The 20,231-nt window shown below is 42.3% G+C and overlaps 1 protein-coding gene across 2 annotated transcripts in view; it reads right to left on the minus strand.

The window, feature by feature from the left end:
* The window catches only part of NEK8 (NIMA related kinase 8), a 93,108-nt gene that overhangs the window by 45,179 nt on the left and 27,698 nt on the right, over positions 1 to 20,231 (minus strand). For both annotated transcript variants that reach the window (XM_085857748.1, XM_085857749.1), the window contains exons 10-11: positions 17,771 to 17,888; positions 5,173 to 5,323 (exon numbers count right to left, since the gene is read on the minus strand). In XM_085857748.1, coding sequence (XP_085713874.1) covers positions 5,173 to 5,323; positions 17,771 to 17,888 — 269 coding nt within the window. The remainder of the gene's footprint in view (positions 1 to 5,172; positions 5,324 to 17,770; positions 17,889 to 20,231) is intronic.

The raw sequence follows: 20,231 nt of genomic DNA on the forward strand, positions 1-20,231 counted from the left end.
GTAGTATTTTATTGTAATAATATTTTAATTCATTGACACTTTGGAGGATTTCTACTCAATTAATTTTTTTCTGTCAGGAACACATTCCCCTTTCATACATTAACTCAATGAGATTTTGAAGTTCCACTTACATTATTTTAATTTGAAAGATGTTTTCCAGGAATGCATCGATGACATAAAGAGGGAGGTGCCTGTATCAAGAAACATGCGTGTGTACGTGTGTGTGTGTGTGTGTACGTGTGTGTGTGTGTGTGTGTTGATGTATATATCCACATGTGTGGTCATAAAGCATAACATAACATTCTTTTTGTTAACCCCCTCCCCCCATCACCTTTCTTTCTCTTTCCCTCACCACCCCCCCCAATGTCTCTTTCTGTACCCTCCTCGCTCACCCCTCCTAATAAAGCACAGCACTCTCCTCCCACACCTCTCTCTCTTTTCCAGATGTCATCATTTACACTACCATATTTAATTCCTAAAAGGTAGCCTGGTGTTGGCGCAGTGGTTAGGGCAGCGGCTTGGGATCCAAAAGGTCCTGAGTTCAAGCCCCGTTGGGCCACTGAATTAATACACCAGGGGGTTGACTCAGCCTGTCATCCTTCCGAGGTCGGCGAAATGAGCACCAGTGTACTGGGCCGGTGTATACCCCGGTTAAAATAGGTGTACCATATCCCTGTGTTGTAAGAGGCGACCAGGGTTGCGTCAGGAAGGGCATCCGGCGTAAAACATGTGCCAAATCACAATGCGGATCATACGGATGATCCGCTGTGGCGACCCCGAACGGGTCGAAGAAGAAGAAGAAGAAGAAGAAGAAGAAGAAGAAGATTTAATTCCTAAAAGGTAACCTGGGATTTTGAGGACCCCAAGCCCAACATATATTTTCCAAAAATAATTTCTTAAACACTTTTATCTAAAATATAATAAAACAGTTAATAACTAGAAGGGCACTCTGGAGAGAGCATACCTCCACCCTGTGAATGCCTGATCCACGAGAACATATTGGACCCAATGCATTTCTGAACTAGATCGACGTGCATGTAGAAATGCCAAAAAAGATAAAATCGAAATTTTTTTGAAAAAAAAAGTTACAAAATTTTGTTTTTTTTTTTCCTCCAACAATTTTTTTTTTTGGGGGGGGGGTTGGAAATCACTTAAAACATGTAGAAATGCAAAAACAAAAATTCAAATATTTTTTCAAAATAGCCGCCATAGGGGGGGGGGGACCAAGTCCAAAATCTAATGGCATGATCCTTGGACCATACCTAACCCCCCCACAAAGTTTCGTAAAAATCCGTCGGGGAGTTTTTCCGTAATACTGTTCACAAACAAACAAACAAACAAACAAGCAGTCATAGACTGGTACTTACGAAATCGTCAACTTGACCTCTGACCTTCTCTGATAAAAGTATGAATCAGTCAGAAGCCCAAGGGGAGCTTGAATTCTGAATTCATTGTGGTCTACGATTTTACACTGTGGTTTGCAGATAATGAGATAAACAAAAACTAGATTTCTTATAAAAATTCCATTTTTTTGTTTTTATTTTAAAAAAAGTGATTCAGTACCAGCAGGATATGCCAGATAATAGGTGTATTACTTATCAGAAGAATCTGAGAAGAGACTTATTATTTATTATACATATCAGTTATTCATCGCTGTTCCAGAATTTCGACAACCGAGTTTTAAGCGTCCTAAGCGATCGCAAAAATCGAAGACAAAATTAAAATCGAAGTTAAAACGAACTCGTAACGTCGAGCGAAGCAAAAATACTCCATTTCTCCACATGAATTTACGGAATTATGTTTGACCTCACTGTGACCTTGACCTTTGACCGATTTTGACCAAAATCTAATCAGCACTAGCCATCACCCTCCTGAATCACGTGGTGTAATTTGACATTGGTAGCTTCTTCCATTCTCGAGTTATCGTGCCTACAAACAAACAAACAAACAAGCAGTCATAGACTGGTACTTACGAAATTGTCAACTTGACCTCTGACCTTGTCTAATAAAAGCTGTCTCGAGAGAAGGTAGCGACGCAAACCAGAAGTTTATATGATGATTCTGTACCAAACCATCAAAAATCGAATGTTTTGGATGTTTGACCTCACTGTGACCTTGACCTTTGACCGATTTTGACCAAAATCTCATCAGCGCTAGCCATCACCCTCCTGAATCACGTGGTGTAATTTGACATTGGTAGCTTCTTCCGTTCTCAAGTTATCTGTACCAAACCATCAAAAATCGAATATTTGACCTCACACTGACCTTGACCTTTGACCGATTTTGACCAAAATCTAATCAGTGCTAGCCATCACCCTCCTGAATCACGTGGTCTAATTTGACATTGGTAGCTTCTTCCGTTCTTGAGTTATCGTGCCTACAAACAAACAAACAAACAAACAAGCAGTCATAGACTGGTACTTACGAAATCATCAACTTGACCTCTGACTTTGTCTAATAAAAGCTGTCTCTGGAGAAGGTAGCGACGCAAACCAGAAGTTTCTACGATGATTCTGTACCAAACCATCAAAAATTGAATTTTTGACCCCACTGTGACCTTGACCTTTGACCGATTTTGACCAAAATCTAATCAGCGCTAGCCATCACCCTCCTGAATCACGTGGTGTAATTTGACATTGGTAGCTTCTTCCGTTCTCGAGTTATCATTTTTTGGATGTTTGACCTCACTGTGACCTTGACCTTTGACCGATTTAGACCAAAATCTAATCAGCACTAGCCATCACCCTTCTGAATCACGTGGTGTAATTTGACATTGGTAGCTTCTTCCGTTCTCGAGTTATCTGTACCAAACCATCAAAAATCGAATATTTGACCTTACTGTGACCTTGACCTTTGACCGATTTCGACCAAAATCTAATCAGCACTTTCCATCACCCTCCTGAATCACGTGGTGTAATTTGACATTGGTAGCTTCTTCCGTTCTCGAGTTATCGTGCCTACAAACAAACAAACAAACAAACAGAAACGGAAGGCATCAATATACTTACGAAATCTTTAGATTTCGTAAGTAACAAACAGAAAGGGGTGAAAACAGTAACCTCTGATCTTCGATGGTGGAGGTTAATCAATAGTATTCATCTAGTTTTAGGTTCCAAAATATTGCAAAGGGTTTCAATTTGATATGTACATAATGTTACATGATTGGAACATTTTTTTCATGGTCGAAAGACCCCAGGTTGCCCAGATGTTACTGCGGGATGAACGTTACCTATTAAGGGTTAGAATGTTACATTAGTTATTCATGCTTGTTTGTTTCCTTTATGACGTTCTTATAAACAGTGAGTTTCCTGTTTGGAATGATTTTCACTTTTGGTGATTGTCAGACAGGCAGAATAAAAAAAGGTTTCTCACTCCTCTCTGTGCATGCGCCATCGGGAGTAATTCAGAAGCAAAGTACTGTTAAACTACAGGTTCGTTTTCCGATTCATGTTCTGATTCATGTTCAAAATATAATATTCAATTGAAATAAAGTTCTTCCTCGATCATAAACTGACGTTTGCAGATGGACAGAGCTTTTCGCTTCAAGTGGGCAGAGTAAAAGCAACAACGGTACAATCATTCTCTGCCGAATTCAGTCACTCCACTCCTGACAGAGGGAGAAAAACTAGAGTTCAAAGGGTGATCCCCTCAGTGTGATATGGTATACACAGTTCCCTTAGCCCTTGTCTTGCTTTTCTTTGCTCTCTGTAGAGACATCATCTTCACCTGGGAGTGCTACAAGTTCTCCGAAGGTGAATGCTCAAGGGAACATTCAGATGGGATCAGCTGGCACTCTGTTCCTTGGTTCATTGTAATCCTTGAGTATGATAATGCCATAGCCCCGTTAGCCGGCAGGTGATGATACACCGCCGTTCACCCGGTTACCACACTGAGGAGGCTTTGGACTTTGAGTCAGGACATACCACACTATGCACGGACACATCACACCACAAAATAACAAAATAAAATAAAAAAAACACAATGTACGTCATAAAAATGTGTAAATCAATTACCAAAGAATACCTGCATAGAATGAGGCTGATGCTGAAAACAGACTCTCCCCAAGGAACAAAATCATAGCCATAAACCAACTAGCAGTACCAGTGTTCCAATATAGCTGTGGAATAGTAAACTGGCCACAAGTAGAAATCAAAAAACTAGACATCAAAACAAGAAAACTCCTCGCTATCCACAAAATGTTCTACAGAAATCTGCATCCTGAGAATGTACCTGGCAAGGAAAGAGAGAGGTGGCCTGATGTTCCTAACAATGGCCTGATGGAACTCAATCAAGTGCACAGAGCGACAACTGTAGATTTAGCAGAGCAAGGGAAAAGTTCAACAGACTACGGAATACAAATTGTATACAAGCATGAACACAACAAACCAGAAAAGGTATCTCTCACTCACCGAGCAAAAAACTTCCAAAAACAGGTGTGAATAGATGTCACGCACCAAACCAAAAACAGCAACAAATACAGTTACAACCATTGCAAAAAAACAGCAAAAGAAAAACACAACATTTAATATCAACAGATATACAGTGCTAACTGGGAGAAAGACAAAAAGAGCAGGGTAATATATTAAAAAAAAAAAAGAGTTGGACAGATTGGGGAGAGACAAAAAAGGATCATGGGAATGGCTAAGAAGGGATCAGCTCAACTGGGACAGAAAACGAATCATTATAAATGCCCAAGACCAAGGACACAACACGAATAGCTTAAAAAATGGCAGGATTGAGCCAATCAGACAAGTGTAGATTTTGCAAGGTAGAAACAGAAAGCACGAGCCATCTCCTATCGGGATATATATAAAAAAACTCGTCAGAAGAGCTGTACACACAAAGGCATAACAAGGTATGTGGAGTAATCGACTGGCACATCTGCAGAAATTTCAATAACCCAGTTCCAGATTTGGAAGAGAGGGGAAGAAGGGAAGGTAAATTAAGGAGCTTCTATGGGAAAGTTGATATTGGAATATTGGAGGTGGTTAGTGGGGGGGGGGGTGGGTTGGCTTAAAATATTCCACAACTTTTTGCAAAGATATATACATTCATCTAAATAATGACATCACATCATCAGAAGAACCAGCAATGACAAAAAGGAACTTCCTACTAAGGGGCTTATCATCATGGCTTAGTACAAATAAACTTCCTTCAAGAGAAAATGCTCACCTATTACTCCCACACACAAGTGCAGAACCATTGTTCAGTATGATGGCTGAGCAGTCCACACCGCAATGCACTGAAGAAGGTTCATGGGGCAGAGTGATGGGAACAAGTGTGGGGAGAAGCTGAGCCTCACGACTCCCCAAGCCAAGCCGTCCTGCATTGCAGACATGATTAACGTAAGTACAATAACAGATACTGTGATCCAAATAAACGATAACAAAGTCAATGGTGCACTATCATCAATCCCCATGCTTCCCACCTAAAGCAGAGTTGAAAGATGGCAAAAGGTTCTTTCAGGAATGCCCCAATAAACAAATTAAGAGTTGAATTTTTTTTCTTCCGTTTTGATCCCTGTGACCCCAAGTCCCCACCCCCTGGGGCAGGAACCAGGGGTCAAATCTGAAAAATTGTGACACGCTCCCCAATGTTGATTGTGACCTGGAAAGGTATACACCTCCCTCCAAATTTTTCACATTTTGATGCCACCTGAGCTTGCCACCTCATGTTTTCAAATCAAACGTACTATATAGAGTCTTCACAAACTACTCCAGAGTGATAAAGCTAAAAAAAAACATGCAGATAAAATATGAATAAGTTTGATAAACAGAGAAAATCAGATGATTCTCAGCTGCACAAGTATTCAACCCCTTTGCCTAATAACCTGAAATCACTTCAGGAACAAATTATTTGTTTGAAAGGTTAAACAAATAAGTGTAATAGGTTTCACCTGTAAATAAAGAGCTTCAACTAAAAAATTAAGCTCCCTCTCTTGTCAAAGTTTTTGAAAAGGAGTTTTAAGATGAAAGTCACTTAGTCAACCAAGGCAAACATGAAGACCGACGAGCTTTCCAAAGAAGTCAGACATAAAGTGGTGGAGAAACACCATTCTGGAGAGGGTTATAAGAAGATTTTAAGGTCACTCATTATCCCTTTGAGTACGGAGAAATCGATCATTAAGAAGTGGAAGACATATCATACCACCCAGGCTCTACCCAGATCAGAGAGAGAGAGAGAGAGAGAGAGAGAGAGAGAGAGAGAGAGAGAGAGAGAGAGAGAGAGAGAGAGAGAGAGAGAGAGAGAGAGAGAGAGAGAGAGAGAGAGAGAGAATGGGGTGGGAGAGGGATTAGTCACCCATCCAAACTCAGCGGCCGGGCAAGCAGGAACTGGTTCGGAATGTCACTGAAAATCCAACAATAATTGAAAGATCTGCAAGGCTTTATGTCTGAGATGGGGGTCAGTGTTCATCAATCAACAATATCTCATTCCCTTCATAAAGCTGGCCTCTGTGGACAGGTAGCAATGAAGAAGCCATAAATGAAAAAGACATCTAAAAGCTCATATGAAGTTTGTGAAAAAGCATCTTAATGATACAGCAAGCATGTGGAGAAACGTTTTGTGGTCAGATGAGACAAAAATAGAATTTTTGGTCTAAATTCAAGGCATTACGTCTGGTGCCAACCTAACAATGAACATCACCCAGTCAACACCTTCCCTACTGTCAAGCATGGTGGTGGCAGCATCATGTTATGGAGCTGCTTTTCATCAGCAGGGTCTGGCAAGCTTGTCAGGATAGAAGGGACAATGGGCGGTGCAATGTACATGAAAATCCTTGATGAAAACCTGCTTGAGTCAGCCGTGAAAGTAGGTATAGTAGGGTATTCACATTGCAGCAGGACAATGATCTGAAGCACAAAGCTAAAGCCACAATGGAGTGGCTGAATAAGAAGAAAATAAATGTTCTTGAGTGAGTGGCCCAGTCAAAGTCCTGACTTGAACCGAATCGAACATTTATGGCGACATTTGAAGATTGACGTCGATCGACGATCCCCATCAAACTTGGCAGAACTTGAGAAACTTTCACGTGAAGAATGGGTAAAGATGGCACCAACTCACTATACAAAGTTGGTCGAGACCAAACCAAAAAGACTCAGAGCAGTCATTGCTGCAAAAGGTGCTTCCACCAAGTACTGACCGAAGGGGCTGAATACTTTTGCAAACAGTGAATTTTGATTTGTACTTGTTCTTTGCAGATATTCTTGACATGCAAGCCTCTGTCATGAAGGATTACTGTATATCCACATATTGACCTCTCTACTGTTATGGAGACATAAACTCACATGCAACACCAATACTTGCTGCATGGGTCCTGACCAACAAGGTGGATATTTGCAAATCCACCAACAAGGAGGATAAACAAGGAGAATATTGTCTATTTTATTCATAGTTAGCAAATACAACCCATTGCTTCGCTGATGGGAATATTGAGAAGGGGGGAGGGGGGGAGGGAAAGAGGGGGATAGAGAGGGAGGTGGGAGAGAATTTTTTTTTTTTGGGCAGAGGAATGGCAGAGGAGTGGGAGAAAGGAGGGAGAGGGGTGGGATAGAGGAGGAAGAGGAGTGGGAGAGGGTGGGGGAGGGTAAGAGAGAGAGAGAGAGAGAGAGAGAGAGAGAGAGAGAGAGAGAGAGAGAGAGAGAGAGAGAGAGAGAGAGAGAGAGAGAAGGGTAGGAAGAGGAGTGGGAGAGAGAGAGAGAGAGAGAGAGAGAGAGAGAGAGAGAGAGAGAGAGAGAGAGAGAGAGAGAGAGAGAGAGAGAGAGAGAGAGAGAGAGAGAGAGAGAGAGAGAGAGAGAGAGAGAGAGAGAGAGAGAGAGAGAGAGAGAGAGAGAGACAGAGAGAGAGAGACAGAGAGAGAGAGAGAGAGAGAGAGAGAGAGAGAGAGAGAGAGAGAGAGAGAGAGAGAGAGAGAGAGAGACAGAGACAGAGACAGAGACAGAGACAGAGACAGAGACAGAGACAGAGAGAGAGAGAGAGAGAGAGAGAGAGAGAGAGAGAGAGAGAGAGAGAGAGAGAGAGAGAGAGAGAGAGAGAGAGAGAGAGAGAGAGAGAGAGAGAGAGAGAGAGAGAGAGAGAGAGAGAGAGAGAGAGAGAGAGAGAGAGAGAGAGAGAGAGAGAGAGAGAGAGAGAGAGAGAGAGAGAGAGAGAGAGAGAGAGAGAGAAAGAATGGAGTAGGAGAGGGATTAGTCAGGCAGCAATTCTATTCTACCTCGTTTTTTTTGCCAACTCTGGTTTCTCATTTTGTTAGGTTTGTCCACTTGTCAAGGAACAAAATTCAACTTGTTGTCAAGTTCTCAGACACATTTTTGATACAGTATTGACCTATCCAAAGTATCGATACAAAGTACGCTAAATGGGCAAAAACTGCAATATGTGAACCAGATGTTTATGAGATCATAATAAAAATAACTCAAACTAAATGTTTTAAAGCAGTATTTAATCATTAAAAATACTTTTCTGATGTTCATTAATACATGCAAAAGACAACAATAATTCACATTTTGATAAAGTAAAACTCCATTTGTTCTTACAATATAACATCACCTAAATGTCGAAATTGAGGCTGAAGATCACTTATCTCAAGACTTCTTTTTAACATAAGTAGATCAAACTGCACAATCTTTTCTGCACAATGTACCTTTTTGGCTTGTATTTAGCCATAATTACACTAAATCATGTACAGTTATCAACCATAGTTCTCAAATGCAAAGATGTAATATGAAAGTACTTAACTGGAATATCAGTCTGTCTCATCTATATTTACAGGTTTGTCCAGTACAATGTTCTCACATATCTCTCCACATCCACGCAGGTCTGTGCATACCAAATGGTTCTTCTTGCATCCACATGATTGTCTGTTCCAACCAGTTTTGCATTTACATTTCCTGGTGTAATGACAGCTCTAACAAGGCCTCTGGGGCTGGTGCATTTACACAGAAGACTGGTTTGAGGTGACCCTCTACTGACTCCCAGCAGTTGTCGGTAGGTGAGGGTATTTTGGGACAAGGTGCTTTAGATAACTTCCACACAAGAGCCATATAGAAAGCTCTGGAAGTATGTGGCACTAACGTTCCTCGAGTTTGGGGGTTCCTACTGGCCTTCTTTACCTTTTTGTGCAAATAATGCCCACCGAAGTTCTCCAACGATATTCTCACTGATGTCTGAGGTTTTGTATAGTTAACACAGATATCGCTCCATTTGATCAAAGATACATGTTGGTATCTCTTGTGTCAACCCAAATGCAGTAAATGCTTTCAGAATTTCATTATCAGCTTGCATAAATGCTTTGAAGTGACTTAATACACCTTTGCCAGCAAATGATCCAGTGTTGTCTGTTCCCTTGAAAGCATACCATCCAATGAGTGCTTCTGTCCTCTTGGGTCCAAGTCTTTGGTAGCAATCTTTGATGGATATTCTGTCACTCTTTTTTCTGAGAAGTATAGTTGACTTTGGAAGCAATGGAAAGTGACCTAAAAGGAGAACAAAAACATCTGTGTCAACTGAGAAGACATCCAAGGTGGATTGGGGGTTCTTGTCCATGACGTCAAATGCATTCAGAAGAACAAGCTGGTCACCCTCCTCAAGGTTGTGCTGACCCATTGCCATCTCGGGAAGACTAACAATGTCAGACAAAGAGTGATTAGCTTTCAATGTTGTATGGTGCATAACTATCACTCTCTTTGGCTTATTTTGGTTGTGACTGATGAGTTTATCTGACAGATACTCTGTCAACTCTACCTTAGTGTTCACATGAGAGAGAAAGGTCTTCAGGTTCCTTATTTCGGTGTTATCATTAACATGATAGTGAACTGGTGTTGTTTTAACCGTTCACTTCTGACGAGTTGTTTCCTTGAGAGAACCAGTAAGGTACTGATCAAAAACAATCCTGACCTCCTCATATGAATCACTCATGTCAGCCAAAATGTCAACAAACCTCTGCAAAGTGCAAGGCATTTGACATTTCAGGAGTTTTTGGCACCATGTTCACTATACACATTGCGTCAATTATCAGGACTGAGGATGCATCCCTCTCTGGTTCTGAGATGGCCAGGTCGTCTGGCAATGGTACATTCATAACTGCAGATACCAGTTTGGATTTGTCTGAGAGCATTATCATTGATCCATCTGGATGAAAGTTGGAAGGTGGAGCTACACTGAATTCAAACTCTGTAATAGCATCCTTAACAGAAAAGTCAGTTCTCGTCTTGCACACAAGTAATCGAGACAGCAGTGACCTCTCCTGTTTAATGGATACCAACTGCCCTTTGACTTTAGTTTGTACTGTAGCTCCTACATCCTTGAAGTACGACCAGTTGTTCTTCTTTTGAGCATCCCAAAAATTGACTGATTGTTCCACCATCCGAGTCGAGACAAAGTTTTCCAATGCCTCTCGCCCCAAGTTGTCACGGTTTTCAATGTTTTGCACACACTGTCAGGTGTAACAGCAAATGTAACAAGATTGAACATATCACGTTCAACAAAGGGATTGCCCTGTCTGGTAAGTACCTTGGAAACATTTGCTGCAGATGAAATGATCATAGTACATTTTGCTCCAACAAGTTCATGGTGAAGAGAACTTGGCTGCCGCGTTTCGATTCCAGCATAGTCTTTGAATTCCTGTACAATTCTGCATAGTGTGGGGGCTATAATGAAGTACTTCTCCATAGCATGGTCTTTGCCTGTGATACCAATAAACCCTCATTTGACCTTCATCTTCTTGTGCTCCTGTTCAATACCATGGTCTGGATCAATCGCAGTGAATAGAACACTGTGTTTTGTAATCGAAAAGTTGCCTTCATCTAAAAATTTCCATGTCTCAGGATCTGTAGTTTGCAGTTCCAACATGTCGGCAACATAGAGTGGTCCCCATCGTCCATAGTTGTACTGGTCATGAGCATGAAAATAAGGTAACAGCTCCTCCACCTTAGCCAAATGAAGTGTCCAATTGCGTGTCCTTGTAGCAGCAGTAAACATCAATAGAACCTCAACCTGATTCATGTAGTTTGTTAGGAATTTGGATATACCTTTTGCTTGTTCCTTCCACTCATTTAGCCTTTCAAAACGATTACAGGCAGAGAGTGTCTAATGCATTTCAGCCACTTGTGATTTGAACTCCTCCAAAGTGGAATCAGTCCTTCCATCTAAATATGCTGCAAAGGCATCAAGTACTTGGCTGATGTGGTGCTCAAGAAATGTTCTTTCGTCTTCTGAGAAGATTACCTGTATGCACATGGTGTAAAGTGCAATCAGTGTAACTATGTGAGCTTCAATGCATCTGTATATGTGACGACCATCCAATATTTGGCGTACTGTAGCTGATCCATAGATACCAGCTTCTTCCTATGCCAGATCAATGCCACTTCCTTGTATGTATTTTCCCAGGCACTTCAGTGCTGCCATAGTTATATGTAGACCTCCAAGCCTGATGCAGCAGTTTTCTTTATAATCCCTGAGCTTTACTGCACGGTCATACAAATCACCATCAAGGGTTATAATAGGTCTTTGCCCTTCACCAACAGTAATGCAGTTGAGTTTTTGAGCATGCTTTAAAATTGTGAGGAGCACTGGCCATTCCGTTGGACTTATCCTATACAATGGAGCAACAATACCAGCATTCCATACTGGTGTCTTGTCGTGTATCAACGAATTGAAGGTGGACCAAGTGGGAGATTTATGACATCTCTCTGGCAGTGTTCTACATGCACTATTGCTCGTGCTACTATCTTTGGAGGAAATCTGGGGTTCACTTGAAGTAGACCTGGCTGCTGTAAACATGTTGTGACACAGATATTTCACCTGGGGTTGATCTGACGTACTCGTCTGACGAGACCACAATTCCTTGATTGAATTCCACTGATTCATTGAGGCGAGATCCAACTTCAGTTCAAGAATCTGCATCTTTACGTTTATCCACTATCTGTGCCACCAGAGAGCTACACATAAATAACCAAATAGTGTCACACTGTGTGTAGTCAGTAGATACCTGTTTCAGGGTGTATAACATGTAGGTTACTTAATGAGACACACTCGGACTTACTGGCTTATCACAGTTCATATATGGCATATCTAATGTGTTTTTCAGGGCTTTGTCTTGACTTGTCAAGTCAAGTTTGAGGTCATTTGTAATGAGAGGAGCACCATCCTCTGATCTCTGGGCAATCAACAAATCAGCACCATGAAACGAACCTGCATCACTTCGCAGGTCAATGTTATCAATTGCAAACAGTGGTCTGATTCCCTGCTTTACAAATGGAGGAATATGTACACCTTGCGTGTTGGTGTTAATGTCATCCATGATGGCTGCTGCCATTCTTGTTGTTGTCCGCTCAACCTCATCGTAGGTAACAGCAACTTGCGGGTTATTCAGTGTCTCTACATCAGATGTGGACCTATTAGCCTGATATGAAGTCAGAGCAAGACCAACTGAAAGTGGGGTTGTCTTCACTTTTTGAAATTTGCTATCGGCTTTTGCTTTGTATTTCACTTGTCGCTTTGACCTAAATGACGATATAATATGATGAGCAAGATTTCTCGAGGATTTTTCTATTTCAATCTCTCGAGTTACATTGAGATTCGTATGAGGCCCACTGATCACCCATTTCAGAAATTGTTGTAGCTTCATAGGCGTATTGAAGTCAAGAAATGATCCAGTAAAATGCCAGTCATCCATTTCTGTGATTTACCTGCGAATAATCTGAGATGCCTTGAACACTGTTTCCATCTCATCTCCTCCGACGTTTTCATGCATTTGCGTCATTAACTTTTCCTTGGTCAGTGTTGAGAAAAATTTTTCTGGCTTCAGTCCACACTTTGCAAAGTGTATTCCTGGTACTTTTTCCAGCAAGATATTCTTGATATGTTTCTTGTAAGATGTTTTAGAGTGTGTTGTCACACCTTGTTCTTCAAGAAGGAGTTTATATGTGTCCTCTACAGAATTCATGTCAAAGCTAGGAAATTCTGATTCACTATCATCTTTAATCATAAACTCTACAATTTGTGTTATTTCTATATCACACACTGCCTTGATAAAATATTGACAGCTGTCAGTAGTAGATGTGGATGAGCCCATAGCTCTTGTTTCATTTCTCAAGCAATTAATATGATATTTCATATTTTGAGCAAAAGCATCTTTTTCATTGTAAAGATAAGCAAGTGTAGTAGCAACTTCCTCGCTTTAAGTGAACTCCTTGATTGGCAAAAAAAATTTTCCCCATGTCACTGGAGGAAACACTATGCACTGCACTATTTTCATTGCTTTGGCAAAATATGCAAAGCTCCTGATCAAATGTTTTTCTCGTTTTAGATGAAGAAGACTCAATGCTTGTTCTCCCGCGTTTCTTATTTTCCGCAGCTGATACTATGTCATCCTCGTATTTCTTTTGAGCTCGTGCCAGATTACCTTTATGGCACAGAGACTGGTAACACTTTCTATGGTAGATGTGTTTGGTGTCATCAGAAAATATCAGATCTCTCACTCGGTTTAGAATATCAAAATTCTGTCCGATTTTAGTCTAGTCTTCACAAAAGGATTGTTTGGTCTCTAAGGACTTTTGACTTGCAACTGAATAGGGACCACCACCTGACTCTTTGCAAATGATGCATTCATCCATTTTTTCAAAGTTGATATGATCAAGCTGTCAACAGATGTACCTACAGCTCACCAGTTGTCTTGAATCTGGAAAGAGAGATAAGATTTCGGTAGTATTATGATACATACAATTTAAATAGTTATGCATTTGTTTAGCTTTTAAAATAATGAAATGGGCACAGTGGCATTAAATTTGGTTTATTAAATAAAAATTGTGTAAAAAAATTAATATTATGGCAAAAATATAGTTTGCAATGTATCTAACACATGTAGTTTCCCATATTATTGCACCCGATATTATGCAAAAGTTTAAAACATTGGCATTTCAAGAAAAAATTACATAGAAACTTGACAACAAGTTGAATTCCATTTATTTACACCTAAACCTTATAAATATGTAAAGAAACTGGAGTTGGCAAAAAAAAACGAAGTAGTGCCATTATATGAACAAATGCCACCTGACTAGATGGGAGAGAGAGGGAAAGAAGTGGGAGAGGGTGGGAGAGAATTGGGAGAGAGAGGAAAGGAGAGGGGTGGGACAGAGAGGGGGGAGGAGAGAGTGAAGAGGGAGGATGCAAGGGGAGAGAGAGGTGGGAGGGGAGTGAAGAGGGAGGGGAGAAGGGACAGAGAGAACATGGGGGGGGGTGGGAGAAAAGAGAGAAAGGTGAGTAGAGGAGGGGGAGTCAGAAAAAGAGAATGATATTTTATGCTTAATGATCACACACACACACACACACACACACACACACACACACACACACACACACACACACACACACACACACACACACACACACACACACACACACACACACACACACACACACACACACTCACTCCAGAGTATGCACCCATATATCTTCCGTATGAGCGAGGCACTGGGGCCTGTTCCAAGTTCTCTTGTGGTAATATATACATGCACACACGCATAAATGTACACATGCATAAAGTACATAAAAACATCAAACAAAGATTTACCTTTCAACAGAGTTCTTTGAAAGAGGTATTCAAGTGTAAAAAAATTAATGAAATTCAATTCAAAAATATATCAAGCCACCGAGAATACAAAATGTCAGTCTATTTTTTCACAGCTCGAACCAACATGGCGGAACTCCAAACACGAGGTGTAAGGACGTTATTTTTTATATGTATCTATGTCGAAGTGATGGGCAGAAAATGAAAGCAGATCACACAAAAAGGTTAAACAAAGCAGTCATCTAAAAATAAAATTGTACAATATTTCAGAGGGCAAGCAACTGCCCGAGGCACCGCAGGGCCCAACACAATTGGTCGCTGTGTTGAGATTGACAGTGTGGGTACTTTTGCTATGTATCCCCACGGCTTTGAAATGAACAACTAAGCAGCTTGGAGAACACTTACCAAATAGCTTACGCATTCAAGCAAGCATTCCAACGAAATGGTTTATAAGGAACGGCTGGCTTGGCAAGCGACTTGCAATCGGTTAGAACACCATTTGGAGACGCTCAGAATGTCAAACAATATCTGAATTCGACAAATTAACACTTTTTTTTTTAAGCGGTGCTACACTTAGTGTTAAACTGCTGCAAAGCTCAATTCCACAGTTTAAATTTTGAAATTTGGCTCAGGTTAAGAAATTCTAGAGCTTATCGCATTTGCGGAAATGAAATAAAGCCACAAACACTGGCATCTCCGGGCGTTTATAAGCGATCCGTAGGTATGAAGATGAGACATTCAATGATATTAGTTAGGAAAGTGAAAAAAAAACATTTTTGAGCGCTTTATCATTAAGAAACCGTTGCGTTCTGTTCCAAGTCAAGGCATTGTTGAGCAGGCCAAAAAATAATTTAGCAAATTAAGAACCCAGCGAGGGAGAGCAGGCTGACCAAGGATGCAGCCTTGATAAAGGATAATTAAATAAGGCTGTAAATTTTATCTTCAAAATGGGTGTTGAAATTAACCCAAACACCCAATTTTGATTCATGCACCCCCTTGGAGTTCTCTTGGGATGCATGCAAAGTTTTGGGCCACGAGGTTTCATGGTTTGGGAGTTATGGAGGAGACACATTCACACACACACACACACAAACACACACACACACACACACACACACACACACACACACACACACACACACACACACACTTATTATTATAGACTCATGGATTTTATCCATACCTGTCAATGACAAGTGATAGAATGGTTTGCGAATTAATAGCATGGAAGAACTATTGGATAGATTGAGGAGTTGGAAGTAAATTAAATGCCGTCGGCAGATTTGTAACACATTATTGATTATGTCGACAAAGTTTAGCGATGATGTGCAAAGAGGTGAGGGGGGGGGGATGAGAAACCAGACAGCTAAAGGGACAGGCACCAAACTTTTATTTATATAGAAGTTGCTTTTATATGCACTTTGTCTTTTGTAATTTAAAAATAATTGAAGGAAAAATTGATCTGCTGCAAAAGTGGTACATTTAAAAGAGAGGTTTTGGAGAGGTATTCATATTGTTATGGTTGTGGAAATTCGCAATACACCATAAAGGGTCCTCAGGTGAGATATATCGGTAAGTTCATGTGTAGTTAGCCCAAACCCGTTGTACAGAGGGAATATATGTGATCCATTCGGGCTGCGACGCTTCAGTAAGCCGTTTTTCTTTGGCTATTGTTAATTTGGTGCAAGAACAACAACGAACATCGCCACAACCAAGATCTCAACGATCACGCCATTCACTACACGACGCCACCTTCCACAACTACGCTACCACATCTTCGCCACTCGCCATTCAACGAGCACCGAGCGGGCGCATGCAAGAACAAAAACCAACAACGGCTGTGGGGTTTTCCCGCCTAATTTCCCCGCCTGATGCTTCTGCCTGAATCCCCCCCACCACGCTTGGTGTGAAGGGGAGGGGTGCAGCAGCTCGCTCCCGATTGGTGGATGCACGGCGTGAGGCGGTCGGAGTGGGGGCACACCCCCCTTCGAGGGCTTTCTGGAAGCGTCTCGAAGGAAGGAGGAGCCAAGAACAGGGCGGGGCGCGGGGTGGAGTGAAGGGTGGAGCCGGCCCCTACAAAAAGGGTGGGCGTGAAGAGTCGTTGTTGGTTGGTTGTTCCCTTGTCCCGGTTGGAAGCGGGAAGCTCCTGGTTCGTGCAAGCGATTGACAAAAAGCGTGGACGTGAAGGTCGACGAGAACGTCGTTCCCTTTCCTGTTCCCTTGTCCCTGAAGGGGAATTGTGGAGAGTTGTGGTGATCGTCCCTGGTCGGAGGTTCTGTTCGTTCGTCTGAGCTGTCGAGCGGACCACATGAGCGACACGCGGCACGAGCTCGCGGACCACGCAGGAGGGACTCGGAGTTACGGTCGCCAAGGACTCGACGCGCTCAGGGAAGTCGCGACTTCCATTTATTTTGGGGTTTTGTGTAAATGTGTGTGTGTGGCGCCAGTCTTGTAAAGTAGAACTGTTTAAGTGTTGTAATAATTATATTCGGTTTTAACTCTTTCTCTGCTTCCTTTTGACTGTATGGCTGTATATACTGGCTTGTGTGTGTGTAATAAAGTGCTTGCTTGTTGAACTGTTTTCCCGTTTCGCTTCGTCTTTTCCCTTATTGAAATCTCCATCTTGCATCACGTAAGGGATTGGTAGTGGGTTTAAAACACCCGGTAACTAATCTGAACCGTCAAGGTCTATAATAACTCCGCTCGGTTATCCCTGTAGTACGGAACGAGCCGCATAAGCGGTTCGTGTCCGGAGTCGACCTGTGGTGTGGTACAACTGCTCGGTACGCTATCCGCTCGAGTACTTAGGTAAATCGACCATTCGGCGATCGGACCCTATTTCGCGCGGGTAGAATGCGGACTGAGTTGTGGTGAGGTTAAACCCTCACCCGTGACTAGCTCCCGGCGTTGTTCCGAGAGGGTCACGACTGAATTGTCCGTTCCGGTGGGCGACGTGTCGCGATTCGAGTTACGTGGCCGATCGCACGCCGGTGGGCGCGAATTTGTAACAATATCTTACTGAGTAATAAGTATTGTTGATACTCAATGAGAGTTTCATTATTAACACATAAAATCAGCTCACAGTGAAAAGGAAAGGAGTTCATGCATGGCAGTCAAATGACAGAGCAAATGACAAATATATGACAAATAACCATTGGAGAATTAGAATTGAAAGAAAACAGAATCAGTAGAATAATGCTATAATACCATTGTCTCCTCTTCCCCATGAATATACTTCTCGTTCATTGGTGATGGCCATGACATGTGACACTCCACATGACAACGAAACAACTTCATACCCAAGCAAAGCTTCCAGCATTTTGGGCTGAAACAAACAACACAATGCCAATTATAATGGACACTTGAAGTATTACACAAAACATAAGGGCTACAAATGTGTTACGTTGGCCCATGACTTGTCAAGGCCCAAACATATGTGCAAGCTGATGTGCAGGGTTGGATTGCTGGTTTGAGATTCTCCACAAGGCTCATCCTTTCTTTGATGTCATCAGATACGAGGCATTCTTTCGCAATTCTGATGTGGTTGGGATATGATCCGTGGGCTTGTGCTGCTTCATTTCACCTTGCATTCTAGAAACAGTGGAATCAAAGATTCTAAGACCAAATTCGAAAAGCCTGAGCAGGCAGAAGTATAGAAATCATTTTGTCTCTGTCTCTCTGTGTGTCTCTGTGTCTCTCTCTCTCTCTCTCTCTCTCTCTCTCTCTCTCTCTCTCTCTCTCTCTCTCTCTCTATCTCTCTCTCTCTCTCTCTCTCTCTCTCTCTCTCTCTCTCTCTCTCTCTCTCTCTCTCTCTCTCTCTCTCTCTCTCTCTCTCTCTCTCTCTCTCTCTCTCTCTCTCTCTCTCTCTCTCTCTCTCTCTCTCTCTCTCTCTCTCTCTCTCTCTCTCTCTCTCTCTCTCTCTCTCTCTCTCTTGCTTGCTTTGCTCTCCTGTTCTACTTCAAATGCAACCCTCTGCACCTTCTGCTTTTTGCCCTGCAGGCCCACCACGTTACACACTTCTTCTTCTTCTTTTTTGGCTTCTCCCATTAGGGGTCGCCACAGTGGATCATCCATCTCCATTTCGTTCTGTCCTCCACATCTTCCATTGTCACACCAACCACCCGCATGTCCACTCTCACCACATCCATAAACCTCCTCTTTGGCCTTCCTCTTCTCCTCCTACCTGGCGGCTCCATCCTCAGCATCCTTCTCCCGATATACCCCGCATCCCTCCTGTGCACATGTCCAAACCATCTCAATGTCGCCTCTCTCGTTTTGTCTCCAAACAATCCTACCTGCGCTGTCCCTCTAATATACTCATTTCTAATCCTGTCCATCCTCGTCACTCCCAACGAGAATCGCAGCATCTTTAACTCTGTCACCTCCAGCTCCGCTTCCTGTCTTTTTGTCAGCGCCATCACCTCCAAACCATACAACATAGCTGGTCTCACTACCGTCTTGTATACTTTCTCTTTCACGCTTGCAGACACTCTTCTATCCCAAATCTCTCCTGAAACTCTTCTCCACCCACTCCATCCTGCCTGCACTCTCTTCTTCACTTCTCTACCACACTCTCCGTTACTTTAGACAGTTGATCTCAAGTATTTAAACCCATCCACCTTCACCACCTCAACTCCTTGCAACCGCACCATTCCACCACCCTCCCTCTCATTTACGCACATGTACTCCGTCTTACTCCTACTGACTTTCATTCCCCTTCTCTCCAGTGCGTACCTCCACCTTTCGAGGCTCGCCTCAGCCTGCTCACTACAGATCATGATGTCATCCGTGAACATCATAGTCCATGGAGACTCCTGTCTGATCTCGTCCGTCAACCTGTCCATCACCATTGCAAACAGGAAAGGGCTCAGAGTCGATCCTTGATGCAATCCCACCTCTACCTTAAACCGGTCTGTCATTCCTACCGCACACCTCACCGCTGTCACACTGTCCTCATACATATCCTGCACCACCCTCACATACTTCTCTACCACTCCCGACTTCCTCATACAATACCACAACTCCTCTCTTGGCACCCTGTCCTAAGCTTTCTCTAAATCCACAAACACACAATGCAACTCCTTCTGGCCTTCCCTCTACTTCTCCATCAACACTCTCAAAGCAAACATCGCATCTGTAGTGCTCTTTCCTGACATAAAACCATATTGCTGCTCACAAATCATCACCTCTCCTCTCAACCTAACTTCCACTACTCTTTCCCATAACTTCATGGTGTGGCTTATCAACTTTATAACTCTGTAATTACCACAGCTCTGCACATCACCCTTATTCTTAAAAATCGGTACCAGTACACTTAATCTCCACTCCTCAGGCATCCTCTCACTTTCCAAGATTTTATTAAACAATCTGGTGAAAACTCCACTGCCATCTCTCCTAAACATTTCCATGCCTCCACTGATATATCATCTGGGCCAACCGCCTTTCCACTCTTCATCCTCTTCATAGCTGTCCTCACTTCATCCTTACTGATCCACCCCACTTCCTGATTCTCTCTCTCTCTCTCTCTCTCTCTCTCTCTCTCTCTCTCTCTCTCTCTCTCTCTCTCTCTCTCTCTCTCTCTCTCTCTCTCTCTCTCTCTCTCTCTCTCTCTCTCTCTCTCTCTCTCTCTCTCATTTTCTTCATTCATTAGCTAAACAAAGTACTCCAT

This window comes from Eptatretus burgeri, chromosome 15, assembly GCF_056783735.1.
Source record: "Eptatretus burgeri isolate ZD-2024b chromosome 15, Ebu_testis_v1, whole genome shotgun sequence".
In the NCBI taxonomy this organism is placed as follows: Eukaryota; Metazoa; Chordata; class Myxini; order Myxiniformes; family Myxinidae; genus Eptatretus; species Eptatretus burgeri.